The 19,749-nt window shown below is 55.5% G+C and overlaps 1 protein-coding gene across 1 annotated transcript; it reads left to right on the forward strand.

Moving 5' to 3' along the window:
• Positions 1 to 3,181: 3,181 nt before the first annotated feature.
• NBL1 (NBL1, DAN family BMP antagonist) lies at positions 3,182 to 15,551 on the forward strand. Its single transcript, XM_075721623.1, is given in 6 exon segments — positions 3,182 to 3,208; positions 3,210 to 3,266; positions 9,707 to 9,771; positions 13,376 to 13,570; positions 13,796 to 13,907; positions 15,297 to 15,551. Coding segments are annotated over 6 exon segments (711 nt in total).
• The last annotated feature ends 4,198 nt before the right edge of the window (positions 15,552 to 19,749 follow it).

Here is a 19,749-nt window from a genome sequence, read left to right on the forward strand (position 1 = left end):
GGGGAAAGGGCTGAGGGGGAAGACATAGGTGGGTGTGTGGAAATTTCGGGCAAGGCTCTGTGCACCTGTGTTTTCATATGGTGTCTATCCGTGGTGGAAAACAGCGGGCTGATGAAACGGGCTGTCGTCAGGGGGTGAGAGCGGAGAGTTGTGTCGTGCTAACCCACGTGTTGCACCGCTCGGCGTGAAAACAGCAGCGTGGTTTGGCACGGGTGTTTTAGGGGCAGGCAGCAAGCTCCCCGCAGCCCGCGGGAGCTGGGAAACGAGGGGGTGATGTGGAGCAAGAGCCTAAAAACGCTGCTGAAGCCTGGCTAGGGGCGAGCAGCCTGACCGGTGAGGACGGCTCCGTTCCTGCTCTCCCTCCCGCCTGCTCCCAGCTGCAGAGCGGCTGCCTCTAGCCCGTGCCTGAGCCAGCGTCTGGCCAAATGACATCTGCAGGCATCAGGTCTTCACTCCTTGTTCTGGCTGTGATACCGCCTTGCCAGAGAGGAAGGGGAAAAGCATTGGCCCAGGGCTTTAACAGCCTCTCGGCAGCTTCTTTCATCCTCCAGCCAGCCTGCTCTGCCATGCAGCACCTCTGCCTTTTTCTTCCTGACACCAGAAAACCTGAACTCTGCTCCCCGTGCCTCCCCACCCCCAGATTTACAGATTGCCATCTTTCCCTTTGCTGCTGTTTGGCTGTTTACAGAACTGGAACACAAACGAATAGTAGGAAGCAGTGAACGAACTGGACGCCGGCTCACATCTCTGCATGCAGCCTGGTGCTCCGCTCAGAGTAATCACACCCCGGTGCTGAGGATCCCACAAAAAACATCAAAATACTGAACCATGGACCCGATACACTTGGGTGAATTTCACCTTAACGCCCATGTGGTCTGTTGCTTCGTAGCTGGTCGCGTCTACATCTTATTTTTCCTCATTTATCCACAGACCTGAGAACTTGCTTCCAAGCTGCTGATGGAAGAGCTACTCATTATATTATTCAGAATAAAATAGGCTCCCGGGCAGGAGCTCACTGCTGGTCATGCTGGCCATGAGGAGCAGGTAGAGATTAGTCAAAAGCCGAAGTTCATCAGTGGGTAAAGATGTTGGGAGATCAGAGTTCGGGCTCCTGATGGGGTCATGCCGAAAGGCTGCTCCTTTGTCTGTTGCTGGCCCTTCCGGAGCTGGGCAGTTCAGTTCGGGTGCCAGGTAGGTTGCATCTAGCAGGATAAGAAAGTGATGCTGGAAGCAGATTTTTGCTATCTACAAAATCCTATCGTCCCGGAGGTAGAAGGAACCAAGCAGCGGGAAACCGTTCCTTCGCTGGCAGCCTCCAGCCTCCTTCAGCTAACACCCAGCCCCAAAGCTGGCTTTCCTCGCTTCTCCCCAGGACCGCTGCCAGGGCACGACCGACGCTTCTCTCAGCACAGCTGCTGCTTTTTTACCATCTCCCCTTCCTGCTTCTCTGATCTCTGTGCAAATCTTCACACAAACAGGAGCCAGCAAAGCCCGTCCAAGCCTCGCAGGTATCTTTTGATTTGGGTAGTGCCGTGCCAGTGTTTAATGTGGAGGCCTCTATTAGATTAATTGCACCTTTACAGAAACAGAGCCCTTCCGGCCTCCCGACAATTATCGTAACTGAAATATAGCGATGAATGGGGTTTCGCTGGGATTGTGTTTGGCTGTTAGTTTTTTAATGGGAAAGAGAGAAAGAAAAAGAAAGAGCAAGAAAAGGAGAAGAAGATGAGAAAGAGGAAGGGAAAAGAAAGGAATAAGAGAAAACCGTGCTCTCTGGTGTGAGAGAACTTTCCCAAAGCCCTCACTGCCTGCTAGGACCCTACTCTCTATCAAGTATTACGTTTAAATAGGAACTGTTTGTGTTCAGTGAGCCAAATCCACGGCAGTTTATGTCACTCCAGGAGCAAATGCTGGGAAATGACCTTCGGACACAGCTCTTCCTTTACAGACACGTCCTTTCCACGGATGTGCGTGGCCAACGGGCTCTCCCCGTTAGTTGTTAGCCCTCGGCGGGGCCTTCGTCACCCAGGATGGATGGGCAGTCAGTGCCGGAGCTCCGTGCCCAGCCCAGGGGCTGTGAGTCCTGCGGGGCCGTGGGCGTTCGTGGATCTGCAGCCACGGGGCTCCCACCCTTGGTGGGCAGAGGGAGGGGAGCCGGGTGGTGGGGGCTGCTCGGGGCTCCCCGTACCCTGGGAGGAGAAGGAGGAGAAGGAAAAGGAGAAGGAAAGGAAAAGGAAAAGGAGAAGGAGAAGGAGAAGGAGAAGGAGAAGGAGAAGGAAAAGGAGAAGGAAAAGGAGAAGGAAAAGGAGAAGGAAAAGGAGAAGGAAAAGGAGAAGGAAAAGGAGAAGGAAAAGGAGAAGGAAAAGAAGGAGAAGGAGGAGGAGGAGAAGGAGAAAGAGGAGAAGGAGGAGGAGGAGAAGGAGAAAGAGGAGAAGGAGGAGGAGAAGGAGGAGGAGGAGAAGGAGACAGAGGAGGAGAAGAAGAAGGAGGAGAAGGAGAAAAAGGAGAAGGAGGAGGAGGAGAAGGAGAAAGAGAAGAAGGAGGAGAGGGAGGAGAAGAAGAAGGAGAAGGAGAAGGAGGAGGAAGAGGAGGAGGAGAAGAAGAAGGAGGAGGAAGAAGAGGAGGAGGAGAAGAAGAAGGAGGAGGAGGAGAAGGAGAAAGAATAAGAAGAAGGAGAAGGAGAAGGAGAAGAGGAGGAGAAGGAGAAAGAGAAGAAGGAGGAGAGGGAGGAGAAGGAGAAGGAGGAGGAGAAGGAGGAGGAGGAGGAGAAGAAGGAGGAGGAGGAGGAGAAGGAGAAAGAGGAGAAGAAGGAGAAGGAGAAGAAGGAGGAGGAGGAGGAGAAGGAGAAAGAGAAGAAGGAGAAGGAGAAGAAGAAGGAGAAGAAGGAGGAAGAGGAGGAGAAGGAGAAGGAGGAGGAGGAGGAGGACCGCAGCCCCCCGGCTCCCCGGCGGGGCGGGCAGGCGCTGCAGCCGGCGCTCCCCTCCCTCCCCCGTCCCTCCTTCCCTCCCTCCTTCCCTCCTTCCCTCCTTCCCTCCCTCCTTTCCCCTCCTCTCGCTTCCCCCCCGCCCCGATTGTGCAATCGCAAGCGGCGGGGCCGGCGGCACCGCCCGGAGCCCGGCACCGGGGGGAGGGAGCGGCCGCTCCCGCCCGCCCCGCTCCTCCGGGGGCCGCGGCGCCGAGGATGCGGCAGCCGCCGGGCACCGCGGGGCTGTAGCCGCCGCCCGCGGCCCCGGACCCCATGGGATGTGCCCGCCGTCGCCTGGGTGGTGAGTACCCCTTGGCTTTGTGTGCCCCCTCTCCCCCCCCCGGCTCCCCGAAACCGAGCGGACCTGCCGCTTTTTCTCCGCCGCTGATCAGCACCAGATTTTCCGCCTCTTTTCCTCTCCCTTCCACTCTCCCCCCCGGGTGATTGATGGCCGGGAGGATGAGAATATTGCCACGGGCAGAAATCAGTTGCAGATGAGGCGGACTTCGGGGGGGGATCTGCTGTGCAATCGTTAAACTATTTCCACCGCCGCTTTAGCTCAAATAAAATAAAAGAATAGGCTATGGGGAGCCGCGCTCTATCGCTTGCACATCTGTGGTACAGAGGAGTGCTTTCCCATCTCTTTCGGGTTTCGAACAAAAGTGCGGAGGAAAGAACGGGAGCGTTCAGTCTGTCGATCAACCGCAACGCCAGAGGACGTTCGGGTATCATAAAGGAAGGAAATTTTCCCGATGGAAAGGCAGTAAACTTTTGATACTTGAAAAGTTTGCACCGGGGATGAATTTACATCCACGTATCCTGCAGAGATTTTTTGTGCTTACTGCAACATTACAAAGGCTCATACCCGATATATCTCTACCTGTTTCTTGAGTCATAGCGTAGTATTTCAGCTTGTCTAAGTATTTGCGGCAATTCTTATTTGTTATATACAATAATATCTGTGTTTTACGCACAGTGGGGATTTCTCTTTTTCTCCGAGAGATGTTCCGGGGACAGAGCATGCTTTAGCTCATTTTCAGGCTGTGTTAAAGTTGATCCGGACAATCCCGTATTGCCTACTAACATTTCTCCTACGAGGGCACCCTTACGAGAAACTTAGGCTCTGCTCCGCAATCTAACTTTTACGTATAGGATTAACCCCGTCAGATTCAAAAGTCAGGCTGTGTGAAGTGTTTGGGGAGTCGGGGCACCATAGCTTTGCCATGCGGGGTTCTTTTGGGGAAAAAATCTGCACCCTGCTGAAATGAGTGGGAAAGATCCTAGCGATATGGCGAGGCCCAGATCTTCCCCTGTATTTTTAGCCAAAGAACTTCATCTCCTCTTTGCAATGTCCAGCCAGCCAAAAATCAGCTGTATACAATGGGCGCTTTTGCTTTTCGGAGGCAGTCTCCCATCTCGAAAAAGGCAGCTCGCCTCAAATTTGCAAACCGCAGGATGGGAAATGGTATTTGCCTTCAGTATAAAAATCCCAAGTGTTTGCAAACAGCCCTGAGAAGAATCCGGGCTCTTGGCTTGACCTCTCTGCGCTGGATTCCAGCTTGGGGAGTTTGCGGTCTTGCAAAGAGGGCGAACGAGCAAAGTCTTCCTGAGCACCCGGTCGTCTTTCCGGAGCGAGGAAAACAGTCACGCTGGAGGGAGGTTTGGGTGCCCAGGAAGTGCAGGATTGGGCCCCAAGCCAAACTGCTTTTAAAGTAGCCCTGAAGACCTGCCCGTATTGGAGCAACTTTGCTCGCGGCGTGCGTTGGCATCGCCGAGGTCATGTTAAGCTGGTACGGTTGTGGGAAACCTGCCCGAGAAGCAAACTCCTGGGCAGTTATTCTTCCCGGAGCTCTGTGCTGTTCCCGGTCAAGTGTTCGCAATACCTCCGCTGGCTCCCGTATTGTAGCTGCAGCGGCCGCAGGGCAGGCAGAGCCAGGGACTCGCTCCTGATCTTTTTTTTTTTAAGTCTGCTGGAAAAAAAACCCCTCTGTAGTCACCCAGGCTCGGAGATCCGCTGCGAGAAAGCAAGGACCAAAGTGCCAGTGGGTCCAGCATAGCTTAGGGCGAAGAAACTTCTCAGCCGCTCAAACTCAGACTCTTAAAAGCGGCTGATAAAATCGTCCTTTTGGGGGAGGACTGGAGTGGGAATGAGGGGTGGTCTGTCCTCCGCGCCTCCCGTTAGCGCTGGCAGGAGCTGTGCTTGCCGTTTCCCAGACCTTTGTTTCTCGCACAGCGCTGTTTAGGGAGGGAGCGACAAGGGGCGGTGGGGACCAGGGCTTTCCCGGGTGTAAATTAGCTCCGATAGCGGGAACGGAGCAACCCAACACTCCTTTCTACCGGTTGTGGAGCTGGGCTGAGCTGCTACCCCCCGTTCCAGCCAAGATTCCAGTCCTTTGGGGTTGAGCTTTGGAAATGGTGTCAGGATCGGACCCTCGCTTTGGTCACTCTCTCAGATGTGGCTTAAGCCTCCTTGCTCTCCGATACAGAGCTCAGGCGACTTGTCCGGAGAGGGGAAAAGACCGCATTCGGGTCACGGTTTGATTTCATTGTGGTTACTGGGCCCGATCCTGCAGTTTTAGGAGAGACTGTCTAAATGTCAAGTGTGAGGTCAGCCCCCAGCACGTCTGGTAGCAATTGAAAATACCAACTGGGCTGCGAGCTGTTACGTTACCCCCGAAAGCCTCTGGCCCCGCAGTGCCACGTGTTTTTATGCTTCGGTACTGGAGATACTGCAGTCAGTGCCGTGGGTAACGCGGACGTTGGGTTTTATGTCGTCAAAACTAAGGAGGCCGGTGCAGCGTAAAGCAGAGATTAAAAAAGAGGGCAAACCAGCACTCAAGGCGACTGGGTTTCTGCTCTTGTGGCCAGGATATGGCCCAAACGGGTGTAAAGGGAGAGGGAAGCATCGGGAAGGATCCTGAACTGTCCCTGAAAGATCCATGGCTTCAGCCACAAGCCCCTTTCTCCTTCCCTCTTTCCACCTTTTGCTCCAGCAGCTGGGAACCTGATCCCGCAAGCGCAACCCCGCTGCGTAGGACAGGGCTTGATTTTTTATGCAAGTTTGGTAATGAATGACCGAGCAAGCCGAAAGCCAGCGTGGTTGGCATTTGAGACAACTCCCATCTCTGACTGCAGGATGGCCTTACGCGGCATGTGTGCTAAATTAAAAAAATAATAATAATCACTATGTACTAGAACTGGTTTTATCTGGTTCCAGTTATGCTTGTTTTGAGTAAGACGAGCGGTGCCAGATTCTGATCTCATTTGCACCAGTGGAGTCATTCGGAGGAGCCGGTCCCAGTTTACCTCACTCTAAGTGAAAGCAGAACTGGGCCTGCTGGGAGAAGCGCTCCCCGGGGAAATCGCTGGTGCCTGCGTGCAAATCAAACACAGGTAAAAGTGAACGACTCTTGGGACCCTTCCCAGAGGCGGTGCGGGTTTTACCGCCGGCCCCGTGAAAACTGTTTTCACCGAAAAAGGAGGGGAGAGGCTGTAGCTTCGGTTGCAAGGGGAAACGGCGTGACCGCGCGCTCCAGAGCGAGCCAGGTGCTTTGGGGAGATGCCGTCGGCGAGTGATGGTGGTCAGGCTCTCGATTAGCGATGCCGTGGTGGAGGAAGAGACAGCCCCTTTCCACGCTGGGTGGGAAACTGCCGCTTGCAGGGGGCAGGGACGGCTTTAGAGAGAGCAGCCCAGCTGGAGGGCAGCAGTCGCCGTTACAGCGTGGGATTTTCAAAGGTTTTGGGATCCACTGTCCGCGTTTGGGCACCTGCGGTCCTTCCTGCGTGGCCAAAGCTCCGGCCGATGCCCTCGGCCCCAGCCGGGCTGACAGCGCTGCCCGTGCCGGCTGGCTCTGCCTGCCTGTTCTGCAGCAGCGAGCGTGTGGGACGGCTGTGTGGGAAACACCAGCTCCAGGGGAAACGCAGGAGGGAGCCGAGCCTCCTTCAGGTCCAGACATGCGAGCAAGGCCTCTGGCTGAAATGCTGCTAACAGCTGTGTTTGAAAGCGCCCATTTCTCATAGTCTCTGCAGCGCGCTCGGATACGACCTGCCGCTGGGGACTGTTCTAGCCAAAGCATGTGGCAGGCTCCTTCCTTGTGCGGGGTCTCAGACGCAGCCTGTACGCTCTCCCTTTCCCCAATTCGCCGAGGCACCCCGGTCCCGCTGCTCCCCAGAACTCCCGGCTGCGGGAGGCGAGTACCAGGCTCGTTTTCCAGGTCCCCGACAGAGCTGATCCTTGCCCTGCTGCTCTTAGGGGCTGCAGAGCCCCACGTCTTGAGCAGGTGCTTGAAGACGAGAGGGAGTGGAGGGTAGCGTGGGGCCAGGATATATTCCTGTGCTTCAGGTCGATGCATTTTCCTGGCCGTGATTGTTCTTAATGCTGAAGAAATTGAGCAATTGGAATAAATGACCAGAAACTGTTTATATTACTCTTGCCTCCTCCCCAGGCCATTAGTGTGTCCCTTTTCCAGCAGAGCTCCTTTAGGACTCCATTCTAAGCCTATCTAAGTCCATAGGTAGCTTTCCAATGACTTTTGTAGGTAAAGGAGCTTGGATTTTTTTTCCAGCTGCATAAAATGAGTTTCTCGAGTGCTCAGTGCATGGTCGAGAAGCCAGTTTTAAACTCCCAATGTACCAAAGTCTTTTGAAATTCTGGCCAAAGCGGGGAGGGGAGAGGGCTTTAAAAACCCTGCACTGCTTTTCTCTATTTCTGCTTTATTTCTATGAATCGCCCAACCATGCTTGAGTGGAAATTAATATGTTACGGAAAGGGAAGCTCTAACATCTGCCTTTGAAAGGAGCAGAGACAGCCAGATCCACAGCGAGAAATGACACAGCTTTTGCTCCATTATCAGAAAGTTTTTAGGATTGATTCTTGCGCATGTTAAATATCAAACGTCTTCCTATGGTAGTTCCCTTTTTTTTTTTTTTTGTAATTTCTTCCCAGATTTTGCAGCTCACTGAAGCAAGACTGAAGTTCTCTGCTCAGAAGAGACTTCTGTGTTCAGTTAAGCACTCATCTGTCTTGCTGTCCTGAAGAATCACCTCTACATGTTTTCAGTGCATAGTTCCTCTTCCCTCTCCCCTGGCGATATTATTGTGACATTGATCAGATTAATTTGGGCTATTGCAGGCACAACAGTGGAGTCCCCAAAAGAATGTTGTACTTTGTATTTTTTGCAACCAAATTGAAAAAAATGTAAAGTTTCGGCTAAATGCAAATTTCAAAAAAGGGGGAAGTGTTGAATAAGGACAAGTATTGAATAAAATCAGTTGGTTTGTTGTTATTTTTTTTTTTTGGTACACAGACTTTTCAGGTTTTGGCAGTTTAGATTTAAACTTTTCCTGCTAACAGTGCTGGCTTATAATATTTTTTTGTTCCATGTAAGCAAATATTATTTGAGTTGAGATTCCTAAGAGGCAATTCCCTGTAGTATTCAGAAGTTACCGTATAGACAAAACCCTGTGCCTAAGGAGACCCACGCCCTGGATCTTTCTGGGACAGGTACGCATTTCTTTCCAGTTGCCGCCAAATCAGACACTTACTGTGGCTTTGCTTCCTTTTAGGTGCCTAAATAATGCGTTGCCTTTTAGCGTTTACAGCTACCTGCAAGAGAGATCGCTCCTGGCCACCTCCACGCCCAGGAGCGATCCCACCGGAGTCCTTGGAGAGCTTTCTCTTCTCCAGGCAAGCGACCCCTCCCTTGCCCTGCGGCTCGGTGTCCTTGCACGACTTCCCCACCGCACAGCGATGTCCCGGCCTGACTCCCGCCTGCCCCGCGCTGCGGCATTTCCCTGGAGCACCTTTCCGTCGAGGAACGTGCGCCGCATCGTGTGGGGCAAGGGCTGTTGGCAGCCATCCCTCCCCTCCTGCCCCGGGCAGCCTCTTCCCTCGAAGTCTGGCGTTCCAAAGACCTCTCCGTGCTTTCTCACTCTCTCTGCACCCATCAGCTCACTCGGCGTACTGCGCTCCCCCGTCTCTGGTCTTACAAGCGGGGAAACTGAGGCACGGAGCAGTGCACTCAGCAGCGCGTCTTTGGGGCCTCCTTTACTCCTGGCAGCGCCGTGCAGCGGCTTTTCTCAGCAAAACGGCAGAAATAACTAATTGAACACACTGGCAGGAGCCGGTATGGCTGTGATTCATGTCTAACACCAACTTGGGGTTGCTCTTGGCAGCTTGACGTGGTGTAGCTCGGGAGCTAGGCTGGGTGGGAAGCCGGCTCTGTCGGGCAGGACAGCCCTGTGTCCAGGGAGGCAGGAGAGGAAGGTGGAGGTCCCACCTCTGATCCAGAGCAGGAGCTGAGACCTTCGCCTTGTCCATCTCGCTGAGATCTCATGCATCTCACACAAGGACTTGAATCACTGAGTTAGGCACTGAGGTGAGGCCATTTCCCGGCTTTGTACCTCATTTTCCTTAGCCACAGCGCGGAGCTGACACTATTTCTGTGCTGGATTTGTAGGCTTTGAGCCTTGGCTAAGCAATGTTTGTAAAGCTTAGGGGTTTCTTGTCTCTAAGAACCTGGGATGCTGCCTGTGTGGCCATGAGCACAATATACCTGTGTCTGCGTTTTTATATGTTTGGCAGAATTGCAAGATCCTGGATAAGAAAAATACCTATAAATATATTAAACTACTCATGAAATGTTCCCCATGTCCACCTGCAGGCTTGTCTTGTATTATGGTGTAAACTTCCCGCTGGAAAAAGAGGGTAAAACTGATTAGATCTTTTTTATTTTCCTCCAGAAGTGTTTGGTTTCCAAATGGCCGGGAACAGCTGTGGGCTGGATGGTGGGAACGTGGCCTCCGAGGTAATTCCCGTGATTGTCCTCCAGCCGATCTAACGATGTAGATTTTCCCAGCTGCTTCCAGGCGTTGGCGGGGACTGTCCTGCTTGCTGAGAGTCCCCGGGACTGCCGGGATGGGAGGAAGGAGCTCTTCTAGGTGACAAAAAACAGCCGAGCGTGCTACCACCGGATCTCAAAACCGGGCTCATGGGAGGCTCAGCCGTCGGCAGGACTCCTGCCAGGCTCTCCGCGCCTCGAAGGGCTGCTGAGCTGGTGCAGCTGAGACCCATCAGCCTTGGACATTTTGCCCCTCAGCTCCTCGGCCATGGGGACAGGCTGGAAAAGGGCTCCGGGGCCGCTCAGCACAAGGCTGCAGCTGTGCGTGTGCTGAGAAGTTGTTTGTCTCCGGAGTCCGGGATGTGCCAGGCTCAAGGGCTGAGTCATTTGATTTCTCAAATGCGTGCTGAAGGGATGGCGGAGGAAGCCGCCGTGCGGCTCCCTGCAGAGGGAGAGGGGGGAGACCCTCACGGGCTGATGGGTCTGCCGGAACTGAGCTGAACTTTCTGCTTGAAAAGCTTTGACTAGCAGGAAAAAAAATGCGTCCCGGTGCGGAGAAGAGAAAGAAGCCCCTGTGTGCGGGGAAGCGCTTGCCCCCGCCGGCCAGCCAGGGCCGGGGTCAGCGCTGGGGAGCGCACACTTGTTCCTTTAGGGGCTGCAACGTGTAATTTAGCTTGTCACGGAGGAATGTGCTCAATGCCTTTATTTAATCGGGAGTTTGCAAACCTGCTCGGGTGCCTTGTCTTCCTTTTTCCCTCCCCTTCCCAGCCGGGGGGAGAAGGAACACGGTGCTTTTGTCTCCGACCCTGTGGCTGCTGTCAGATGAATGGTTTTAGTGGCAGCTCTGTTCGCATGACTGGTTTGAACTATGCCAGCGAGCATGCCGCGGTTGCGAGCAGTCTGTTTCCAGCCCCAGCTCCCTCCCAAACTCAGCTGCGTCAGATGTTTTCCTAGGCACTGGCATAAACCATGTTACTTACTAGAAATGTGGCCCCGCGGGTTCCAGGGCGTTCTTGGGAGAAGGAAAACACCGTGTGGATGTGGCCTGTTCAAGGCTTAAAATTGGCGGGGGATAGCAGTGCTCAGCACCCGGGTACCCTGAAGAATGGGGTAAAGCTGCAATTGCTCCAGCTTGGTAGAGGTACCCGGTTCCCCTGCTCACCAGCTGCCCCTCTGCAAACCGGAGCAGCGGCCGTGCTGCTAGGGGCCCTGGTTACAAAGATATCCCTGCTGAGGAAAGCAGAGGGCTTAAGCATATGGTTAAGTGCTTTCCTGAATCCAGGCCAGGTCCTGTGCTTTAGCAGAGCACAACTTCACTCATCTTCTTCTCGGTATCGGAGCGAGACAGGAACCCAGATGCTGGGAGATGATCCTTCATGCCTCTGGCAATGGGTCTGCTCTGAGCAGCGCTGCAGAAACACCTCTTTATTGAACACCTCCCTCCAGAAAAAAAAAACCAAAGGTCCCAGGGAAGCAGGGCTGTCAGCGCAGACAGAAATGTTTGCCTCTTTGCTGCCGGGTAGAGATGCACAGAAACCTGGAAAAAAAAACCCAGCCGCCACCTTTCTTTGGAAAGAAGGAAATTGCCCTCTAATCGGGCATGTGGAAGTGAACTTGTGTGCTGACTCCAGAGGAATTTCGGCTGTTCCCCGGGGGGCTCTGATTGCTGTTTGGGTCACATCCCAGCTCTGATCTCGGACTTGCCTTTGGGAGTGGGATTCCTCAGCACGGAGCTGCTGGCATTTGAGGAATGAGTGATGCTCGTTTCAGAAAACCAAGCAAACCAAGCGTGTGTGTGTGTGTGCAGCTTAGCTATGGTGTTCTTAGCAGAAATTGCAGAATTCCCCCGCGGAAATGGAAAAAATATTTCAGGGAGCAGAAGTAAGCCCTAAGAGTTGTCTTCAGGACAAATGGATTTAACCACACCGCTCTCCTTAATGGCAGTGCAAGTTCAGGGGCTAAAATCCTCTGCTTACCTCAAACCAAGAGCTGCAAACCCTGCTTCGTGCAGGTATTCTCACCGGGGACCCGTAGGGTTCACATGAGCGAGGATTAGGAAGCCAGGGCTGTAAAGGTATTGCTGCGTTATACCATTATGGTTCCTGTATCTCCAGGAAATAAGAAAATTTAGCAGAGACCCCACCTTATTCCTCCAGAGATCCCGGGGCTAGCGAATGAGGATGCCCTTTTCTGGCTGCCTTGGGATGGAGGATGGGGAAGCATCTCTCGTCTCTCGATTCAGATCCAGGAGGCTGGGCTCAGTGGAGGGCTAACAGGGCAAAAGCGTCTGCCCCGTAATGACTTTAAAATACCTGAGCTGGAGCTGTGAGAGGTGTTTAGTAGGCAATCTCAATCATTTAGATAAACGCGGTGGGCCTCCAGCCGAGGATGTGTTGGTGAAGACTGTGCAGATAGCCTGAGCGACCGGGGGAACGCCCAGCTGGGAGTCCCCAGCGCAGAGCTGCCTCTGACACCGGCCTCTGATAAACAAGGCATTTTTCCTCTCCTTCCCCGGCAAGCGTTAGAGGGCCGGGCCCGGGAGCCATGGGAATCAACAGGAGTCTTTCCAGTGTGGGCTTTGGATCTTCATCTGGATAAATAAATAGAAGGAAATAACAAATAACATGGTTCTAACAAATATTTTAGAAAGTATAAATGTCTGCCTTGCGCTGTGACTCCTTCCAAACCCCACAAAGGAAAAAATTTCCCTGTTTCTATGATGCTTTTCCATCTGCCTTTCCCAAGCGATTGGGAGTGTTAATGCAGGCACCTTGGCTCGAACGTACAGCTGGCTTGCAAGGAAACCCTGCGTGGGATTTCTCGGGGGGGTAAGTAACCTTCTGGGCCGACCACCTTTGCGAGCGAGGTTTATGCTTGGTATTAAAAGGACCCCCCCCTTGTCTGCAGACTGAGTTCCCGTCCTCAGAGTAACCGTGTGCTGAATTTGAGCGGCTCTATAAAAATAAATGCCGTATTGGTCATTTCTGCGGGTTTCTTGCCTCTGGATTGAGGTTTCCACGTCTCCCTGCTTGCTGCTGCCTTGCAGCGACACCTGCTGCGCATTTCTAGGAGAGGAGTGGGTTTCTCGCCCGGGAAAGCGGTCCCTTTTCCCTGGGAAAGCTTGCAGCAAGACCAGCTTTGGCTTTTAAAGTAGGAGAAAAGGAAGTGGGGAAGTCTGCTCCTTCCTCAAATAAAAACAGTTGCGCGGTCCGTGACTTCTCCAACCTGGCTCGGCCTGTGGCGGTGACGCTTTTGTTTTGCAAACTTCTCCCAGCCCAGCTTTGGGTGGGAAATGATGAAAAGCCTGCTGTTGCTCCTGGCACAGAGCTCGGGAGAAGTAATGCAGGTGTCTGCCTGCCCCAGAGCTGGTTTTGAGCAGGGAAGAGGCAGCGCAGCGTGCCCCGCTCCCCGTGCGGTGTTTTGGGGAGCCTCCCTGGCCGTGGAGGGAGACGTACCAATGCACCGGGAGGACATACCTGTGCTTGTCGCAGCCGAGAACTGCCATGGGGTTGGAGAAATGGGCCGGCTTGCCTGTTTTCTTTCCTGCTAACGCTTCGCTCTCTGTCTCCAGTTGTAGGATTTTGGCAGAGCTGGCCATGATGTTATGGTTTGTGGTTGGTGCCCTCTTCCCAGCGCTGCTCCTGGCTGCACCGCCCCCCATAAACAAGCTCGCCCTCTTCCCGGACAAGAGCGCTTGGTGCGAGGCAAAGAACATCACCCAGATCGTGGGGCACAGCGGCTGCGAGTCCAAGTCCATCCAGAACAGGTACGGATGTGCCCTCAGCGCAGAGCTGGATGCAGCTGATTTCCACGTGCAGATGGCACCAGGGTGGCTTTGGGGACCATCACTTGCGCAAGAAGCCAGGCACAACGTCCTGCCTCTGCCTGGCTGCCTTCTGTCTGTCTCAGTGGAAGGTCAAATCTCCTTCTGCCTTTGTTGGGAAGAGCAGGCACCTCCCCTGAGCCCTCATCCCTCCTGTTGTCCTTGCAGGGCCTGCCTGGGACAGTGTTTCAGCTACAGCGTCCCCAACACCTTCCCTCAGTCCACAGAGTCCCTGGTTCACTGCGACTCCTGCATGCCAGCCCAGTCCATGTGGGAAATCGTGAGTATCCCTGCCTGCTCCGCGGTTCTTTCTGCAGGCCCTCGCTCAGGGGCTCTCAGCTCTGCTCTGCCACCATTAGGGCAGGGCGTTCTCCTTCCCTGAGGTTTTCCCACTCATAGTGTCCTTTCAGGGTGTCTCAGGTGACTCTACTCTCTCTTGAGATGCCTGGGTGGAAGGGGGTGCTGGAAGCAACGTGACTGCTGTGATGAATGATGCATTTATCACTCTGTTTGCAGAAGCATCCCCCGTCAGTCCCTGCATTATTCATCCCTGTGCTCATCCCGCGTGCCTGTTTTCTTCACCCCTCCCTTTTGTCACCTCCTCCCACTTGGGAGTTTTTGCCTTCTTCTGTGTCCAGAAGTGCTTCCCACAGCCCATCTGCCAGTCACCCTCAGACCTCACAAGTTTCATGCCGCCATTGATCCTGGCAGAGCCATAAACCTTGCCTCCCAGGCAAGCCTAGGCACCCGGGGAGCTGGCTTCAGCTCTCTGCTTTGCTTTTGACTCAGACATTTGGGCAGATGATTTAGTCCAAACTATCTGAGATGCTCAGCAACGTGTCTGGTGGGTGGCCTTTGCAGTTACCACCGATATTTCTGTGCCAGTAGTGCCTGGGAGCAGGACGCTGCTTGAGTCGCATTTTCCCTGGGTCTCTGCAGCTCGTGACCTTGCGAGACATTCCCAGAGGACTCTTGCCTTGCAGACCGACTGTGGAGGTTTGTCTGCATGGGCAGCGAGCCGTCGCTTCTGGCTTAAAATACCCCAACTCTGCGGGGCATGGGGCAGGTCAGACCGCCCGCAGCAGGTTTGAGACCCCCCTGCAGCCCTGTGCCCAGCTCTGGAGCCCTCAGCACAGGACACGGAGCTGCTGGGGCGGGCCCAGAGAGCCCACAGGAATGCCCCGAGGGCCGGAGCCCCTCTGCTGCGGGGCCAGGCTGGGGGGGCTGGGGGTGCTCAGCCTGGAGAGGAGGGGGCTGCGGGGAGGCCTGAGTGCGGCCTGGCAGTGCTGAGAGGGGCTGCAGGAAGGGGGGGGCAAGCTTTTAGCAAGGCCTGTTGGGACAGGACAGGGAGTAATGGCTTTAAACTGAAGAAGAATAGATTTAGACTGGATATAAGGAAGAAGGTTTTTACAGTGAGGGTGGTGAAGCTCTGGCACAGGTTGCCCAGAGAGGCGGTGGAGGCCCCATCCCCGGGAACATCCCAGGCCAGGCTGGACGGGGCTCTGAGCACCCTGGGCTGGGTAAAGCTGTCCCTGGCACTGCAGGGGCTGGGCTGGGTGGGCTCGAAAGGTCCCTTCCAACCCAAAGCATTCGATGGTTCTACGATTCTAGGTTGGCCATCCGGGCATTGAGCCTGCGTGCTCACTCACTGTGTCCTCGTCCTACCCAGGTGACGCTGGACTGTCCAGGCAACGACGAGATCCCCAGAGTTGACAAGCTGGTGGAGAAGATACTTCACTGCAGCTGCCAGGCTTGCGGGAAGGAGCCGAGCCACGAGGGAGCCCTCTTCAACGTCTACCTGAACGCGGAGGAGAACATGCCGGCTGAAGGTGCCAGCCCCCATCACTATGCCCACCACCAGCAGGAGGTGGAAGAACCTCCAGCCTCCAGCCATCACCATCACGAGGAGGAGGGCGACGAGTGACCCGGCCCTTGCGGACTGTCCTTGTAGCCGGCGGCGCGGGCAGGGGGTGTGTGCGAGGGAGCAGGCCGGGGTTTGGGGAGGGGAGGGGGGGTGGTGGAGTCTTTCCTGTCTAGTAGCTACCCTCACGCTTTGCTCTCCACGACACCCCGGGGCTGGAGGAACTTTCTGAGGCACAAGCAGGGCTGAGGGGCGGACGTGGGGCTGGAGCTGCAGGGCGAGAGAGGAGGGCTCGGGGTTTTCTGATGCAAAACTACTTGCACATAATAGTAATAATATATTGAGAGGAGCGGGAACCCGGACGAGGGGGTTTCGGCTGAGAGCAAGAGCTGAGCTGGGCTCCCTGGGGGCTGTCTGCAGGCTCCTGAACCTGCTGCGGAGCCCTCGCTGAGTCCTTCTGGGTTTTCCTCTTGTAAACGGCTTGTGCCTGGGGTGGAGGAAGAAGGGATGCGGCCTCTCCGCAGTCCCACAAGAGATGCACGTCTCTCCTGGGCTGTGCGGCACCAGTGGCGTCCCTTCTTCCTCCTATCTGCCCTGCCTGCCGAAGGACCCGTGGGCTCAGCGTGGACGCGCTGTTCCTCCTGGCACCCGCTGGATCGTAACTCAGCCCCGACCCCCTCGTATCAGGTAGCTCTTGGGGCGCGTTTTGCCCCAGGCTGCGCGTCTGGGGCTGCGTACCTGAGGTTGCTGGGAACCGTGGTGGTGAGAGCCCTCACCTTGCTGGTCCTCAGGGCCACCACGTAGCTCCCTGGGGGCGAGGGAGCTGGATCGAGCCACGGGCGCCGGGGGCTTCGCGTTTTCGTAGCCCGCAGGGGAAGGTCAAGAGCAGGCTCGCGCTGAGGTGGTCTGGGTGGGAGCCAGCCCCTCTCCCCCCTCTCCCTGCTGCACTTTACTGGTGGTGGAGGGAGAAGGGGGACGAGTGCCGGGATGCTGATGTACCTGTGCAGGGGACTGCTCGTGCAGGGCTGGGGAGGCGCGGGGTGGGGGCACGGCCCTGGCCCCCTCCTGCTACCCCTTTCTCTCTGTTGTATAAAGCTGATTTCTTTGGCGCTGTCCTGACAAGAGCTTCCAGAGCTTGTAATCGATGCCTCCCCCTCCTTTTTACAAGGTTTGGTTTGTTTTTTGGTTTTGTTTTTTTTTTTTCTTAAATAAATTAGTTCTGACTTCCATTTCTCAGTACTCTGATGCCTGTCTGGTTTTTGGCAGTAGGCTCCTCAGTGCTGACGGGGGAGAGGCCGTTTATAGCAGGACACCAGACGGGACAGCAGCGCAGGAGGGTGCAGGGCATGGGAGAGCGACGGTTCCCTTTAGCTTTCTGCTGCGTTCAATTTGGGAGGAGGAGGCAGAGCCGCTAAAAGGCAAACCGACCCCAAATACCCCGCATATGGGCTGCAGGCGGGCTTGGGGAGCCTGCGCATCAGCTGTCGCCCAGGCACGGCTGCACTCGAGGGCCCTTGTCGCTGTGGCCTGGAGGTTTAAGGGCTGTTGGTCCCACTTGTGTGGGAAGTGCGTGGGGTCTCTGCGGGACCAGACGATCTTTATCAGCTCTGTTGCCACTAGGTGACACTCTTGATCCAGCGTGTTTCGTGGCATCCAGATGTTCACGGCCTCCAGGAGCGCATCTGGAGTGGAGGAAGGCGAACTTGGACGTGGACACGGACGTCCCTTTGTGGGTGAGGAAGGGGACGCAAGCGCCTCGGCTGAAAACCAGTGGGCTCTTTCCAAGGGTGTTTAGATCAAGCGTTCCCTGGGCAGGGCAGAGCGTGCCCTTGCAAAGCTCCGGTCCCGCCGATGCCTGGCCACTCAGCGTGGTTGTGCCCTCAGAAACGACCAGAGGACGCTCCCTTGTCCCAGCCTAACCCCGGGGAAGGTCCCGTCTGCTCCCGGAGGGGCAGGAGGCTGTGCCGTGCAAGCGGCCGGCTCTTATTGCCCCTCTCTTTTGAGTCGCAGGCTCGGGGGGCTCTGCACAAGTTTGGAGAGCAGCTCGCCAGGTGGTGAGGCGGGCGAGGGTTTGCGTTAAGGCAGCAATTGCCACAGCGAAGGGGACGGGCTGAAAAGGAAGGACCCTGGCAGGGGCGGAGGTGTGCTCTGCGTTAAGATGATGTTTTTAGGCTGTGAAGTGTCTTCCCAAGGAAAGGAACTTTATCAGAGGGGCAGGAAAAGGTGGAGAAACCCATGCTGTCACTGATCACCCTCACATGGCCCTTCCGTTGCTGTACAGCGAAAGCGGGAGCTGGATTTTGCAGGGAGACTGCTCCTATAAACTCCAGGAGCTGCAGTTCGGGCTGTTCGGAGCGGGATGTCTCCACCTCCTTTTGACACAACCTGAGCTTCAGCGGAGGCAGGCAGCGGAGGGCTGTTTTGCAGATGAAAACACAAATCTTTGAAAGGTAGCTAGCCCGGCTCTGCCCCAAATCCGCCCTAAGGAGCCGTCCCAGTTAAAGGATGGCAGATTGCACTATTGGAGGCCGCTGCGTTAAGCCCTGGCCTGCCTGGGTGTCCTCACCGAGGTCTTTCAGCCTTCCAGTTTCACTCGCTCCATCTCACCAGCCCTCTTTTTTTGCCCTGTTGACACTTGGCTGGCTGTTGACAACCTGGTTTTGCTTTCCCTGCTAGTGGTACTGGAGAGCAGAGCTGGTGGAAACCATGATCCCCTGCAGATGTGTCCAGAAACGCAGCGCAGGGGAGAGAGCGCAAACAGGCCAGCAGAGCTGCCGGAGCAGAGAAGCTTTTGCAGGGGCAACGGTAGGATTTGGACCTCATTTTCAGGCAGGTTTTTTTTTAAATACATTTTGCTTCCATCAATTCAGATTCATTTCCCCAGCAAACGCGTCCAAACCAAGCGTACAAAACCTCCCACGTCCCTAGTTGCAGAGGACGTGCTCCTTCCTGATCCAGTCTCCTCGGAAGCAAAAGCTCGAGATAAAGCGAGATGCTCCTCAGGTTGGGGTGCAGCAGGGCCGAGAAGGAAGCGTGGCTTTGCACCGTGGCATGACTTCCTCGCCGAGCACTAGCCCGGACCCAGCTGGGATAAATCTGTGCCGCTGCATTGATTTATCGTAGCCGGGGAGGCTGCTGCAGCGTGGGCTTGGGGTGCGTTTTCTTACTTGTTCCCAGCGCAGATGGGACGAGGAAGTGGGGGTTTCCTGGTACAAGTGCTTTTCTAAAGAAACCTCCTGCTGCGATCAGAGCCTCGCGTGTGTGCGCTCTGCCCTGGGATGCCTGCCAGGACAGTGACGCAGAGGTGGCCGGGGAGGTTTGGCTGGGAGCATCCGAGGAGAGGGTCCTGGGGAAGCAGAGGGAGGGCGGACGCCATGCACGAGCTCCCCGGAGAGCTTGTCCTGTACGGGTGACGGCGGCTGCGTCCCAGCGAACGGTTTTCCAGTGGCAGGGAGATCCCGGGGGGGGCAATGGGCTGTGTCCACGCACAGAGGTGAGCCCCGCTTTGCGTCTCCCCTGTCCCTTGCTCACAGCTGGTCTCCAGGCCTGAATTGCCCGTTCAGCCACTGGGAAAAGCAGGGCAAAGTTGCTGAAAAAGGGATTAGAAAAGCAGATCTTGGTAAAGAGACATCATTTCTGTGCGGGGGTGGGCTGCTGGGCAGCACAGCCGGCGCTGGGGGTGCAGTGGGACGGGGCCGGTGGGGCGTGGGGCGTGCACAGCTGGTGCTCGCCCGCACATCTGCAGCGGCATCTTCCCAGGGGAAGCGTGTTAACGAAAGCTTTGGCGGCGGCGCAGGGAGGAAAGGGCAATGTCTGGCCCTGCGACCACAGCGGTAGGTGCCAGGGGCACAATGGAGACGCACGCACGGCTCTGGTTTGCGCTGGGGCCAGTGCCCTCGGCTCCGGTCTCTCCCCAACAGAAATTGCAGCCATTTGTTGGAAGAAAAAAAAACACTTTTGGCAGCTGGGTAATTAAAAAAACCCAGAGCAGTCCCTGCCAAGCACCACGAGGTAATTGCCCTGGAGAGTGGAGGTGGTAGCATGGGATACCTAACAGCGCTTAAAGATTCCGAAGCGTCTTCTGAGCTAGAAGGGACGGAGAAGCCAGCAGGACCCGCTGCGTCCTCTGCCACGTTGCCTCCCACTTGCCAACGGGCAAGTTGCCATGGTCCCATCCGGGGTTGCCCCTGCAAAGGCAGGGACCTGGGCTGCACCGAAGCCAGCCCAAATAACAGCGGAGCGGAGGGGCGAGACCGCTGGC

This window comes from Pelecanus crispus, chromosome 15 (assembly GCF_030463565.1).
Source record: "Pelecanus crispus isolate bPelCri1 chromosome 15, bPelCri1.pri, whole genome shotgun sequence".
In the NCBI taxonomy this organism is placed as follows: Eukaryota; Metazoa; Chordata; class Aves; order Pelecaniformes; family Pelecanidae; genus Pelecanus; species Pelecanus crispus.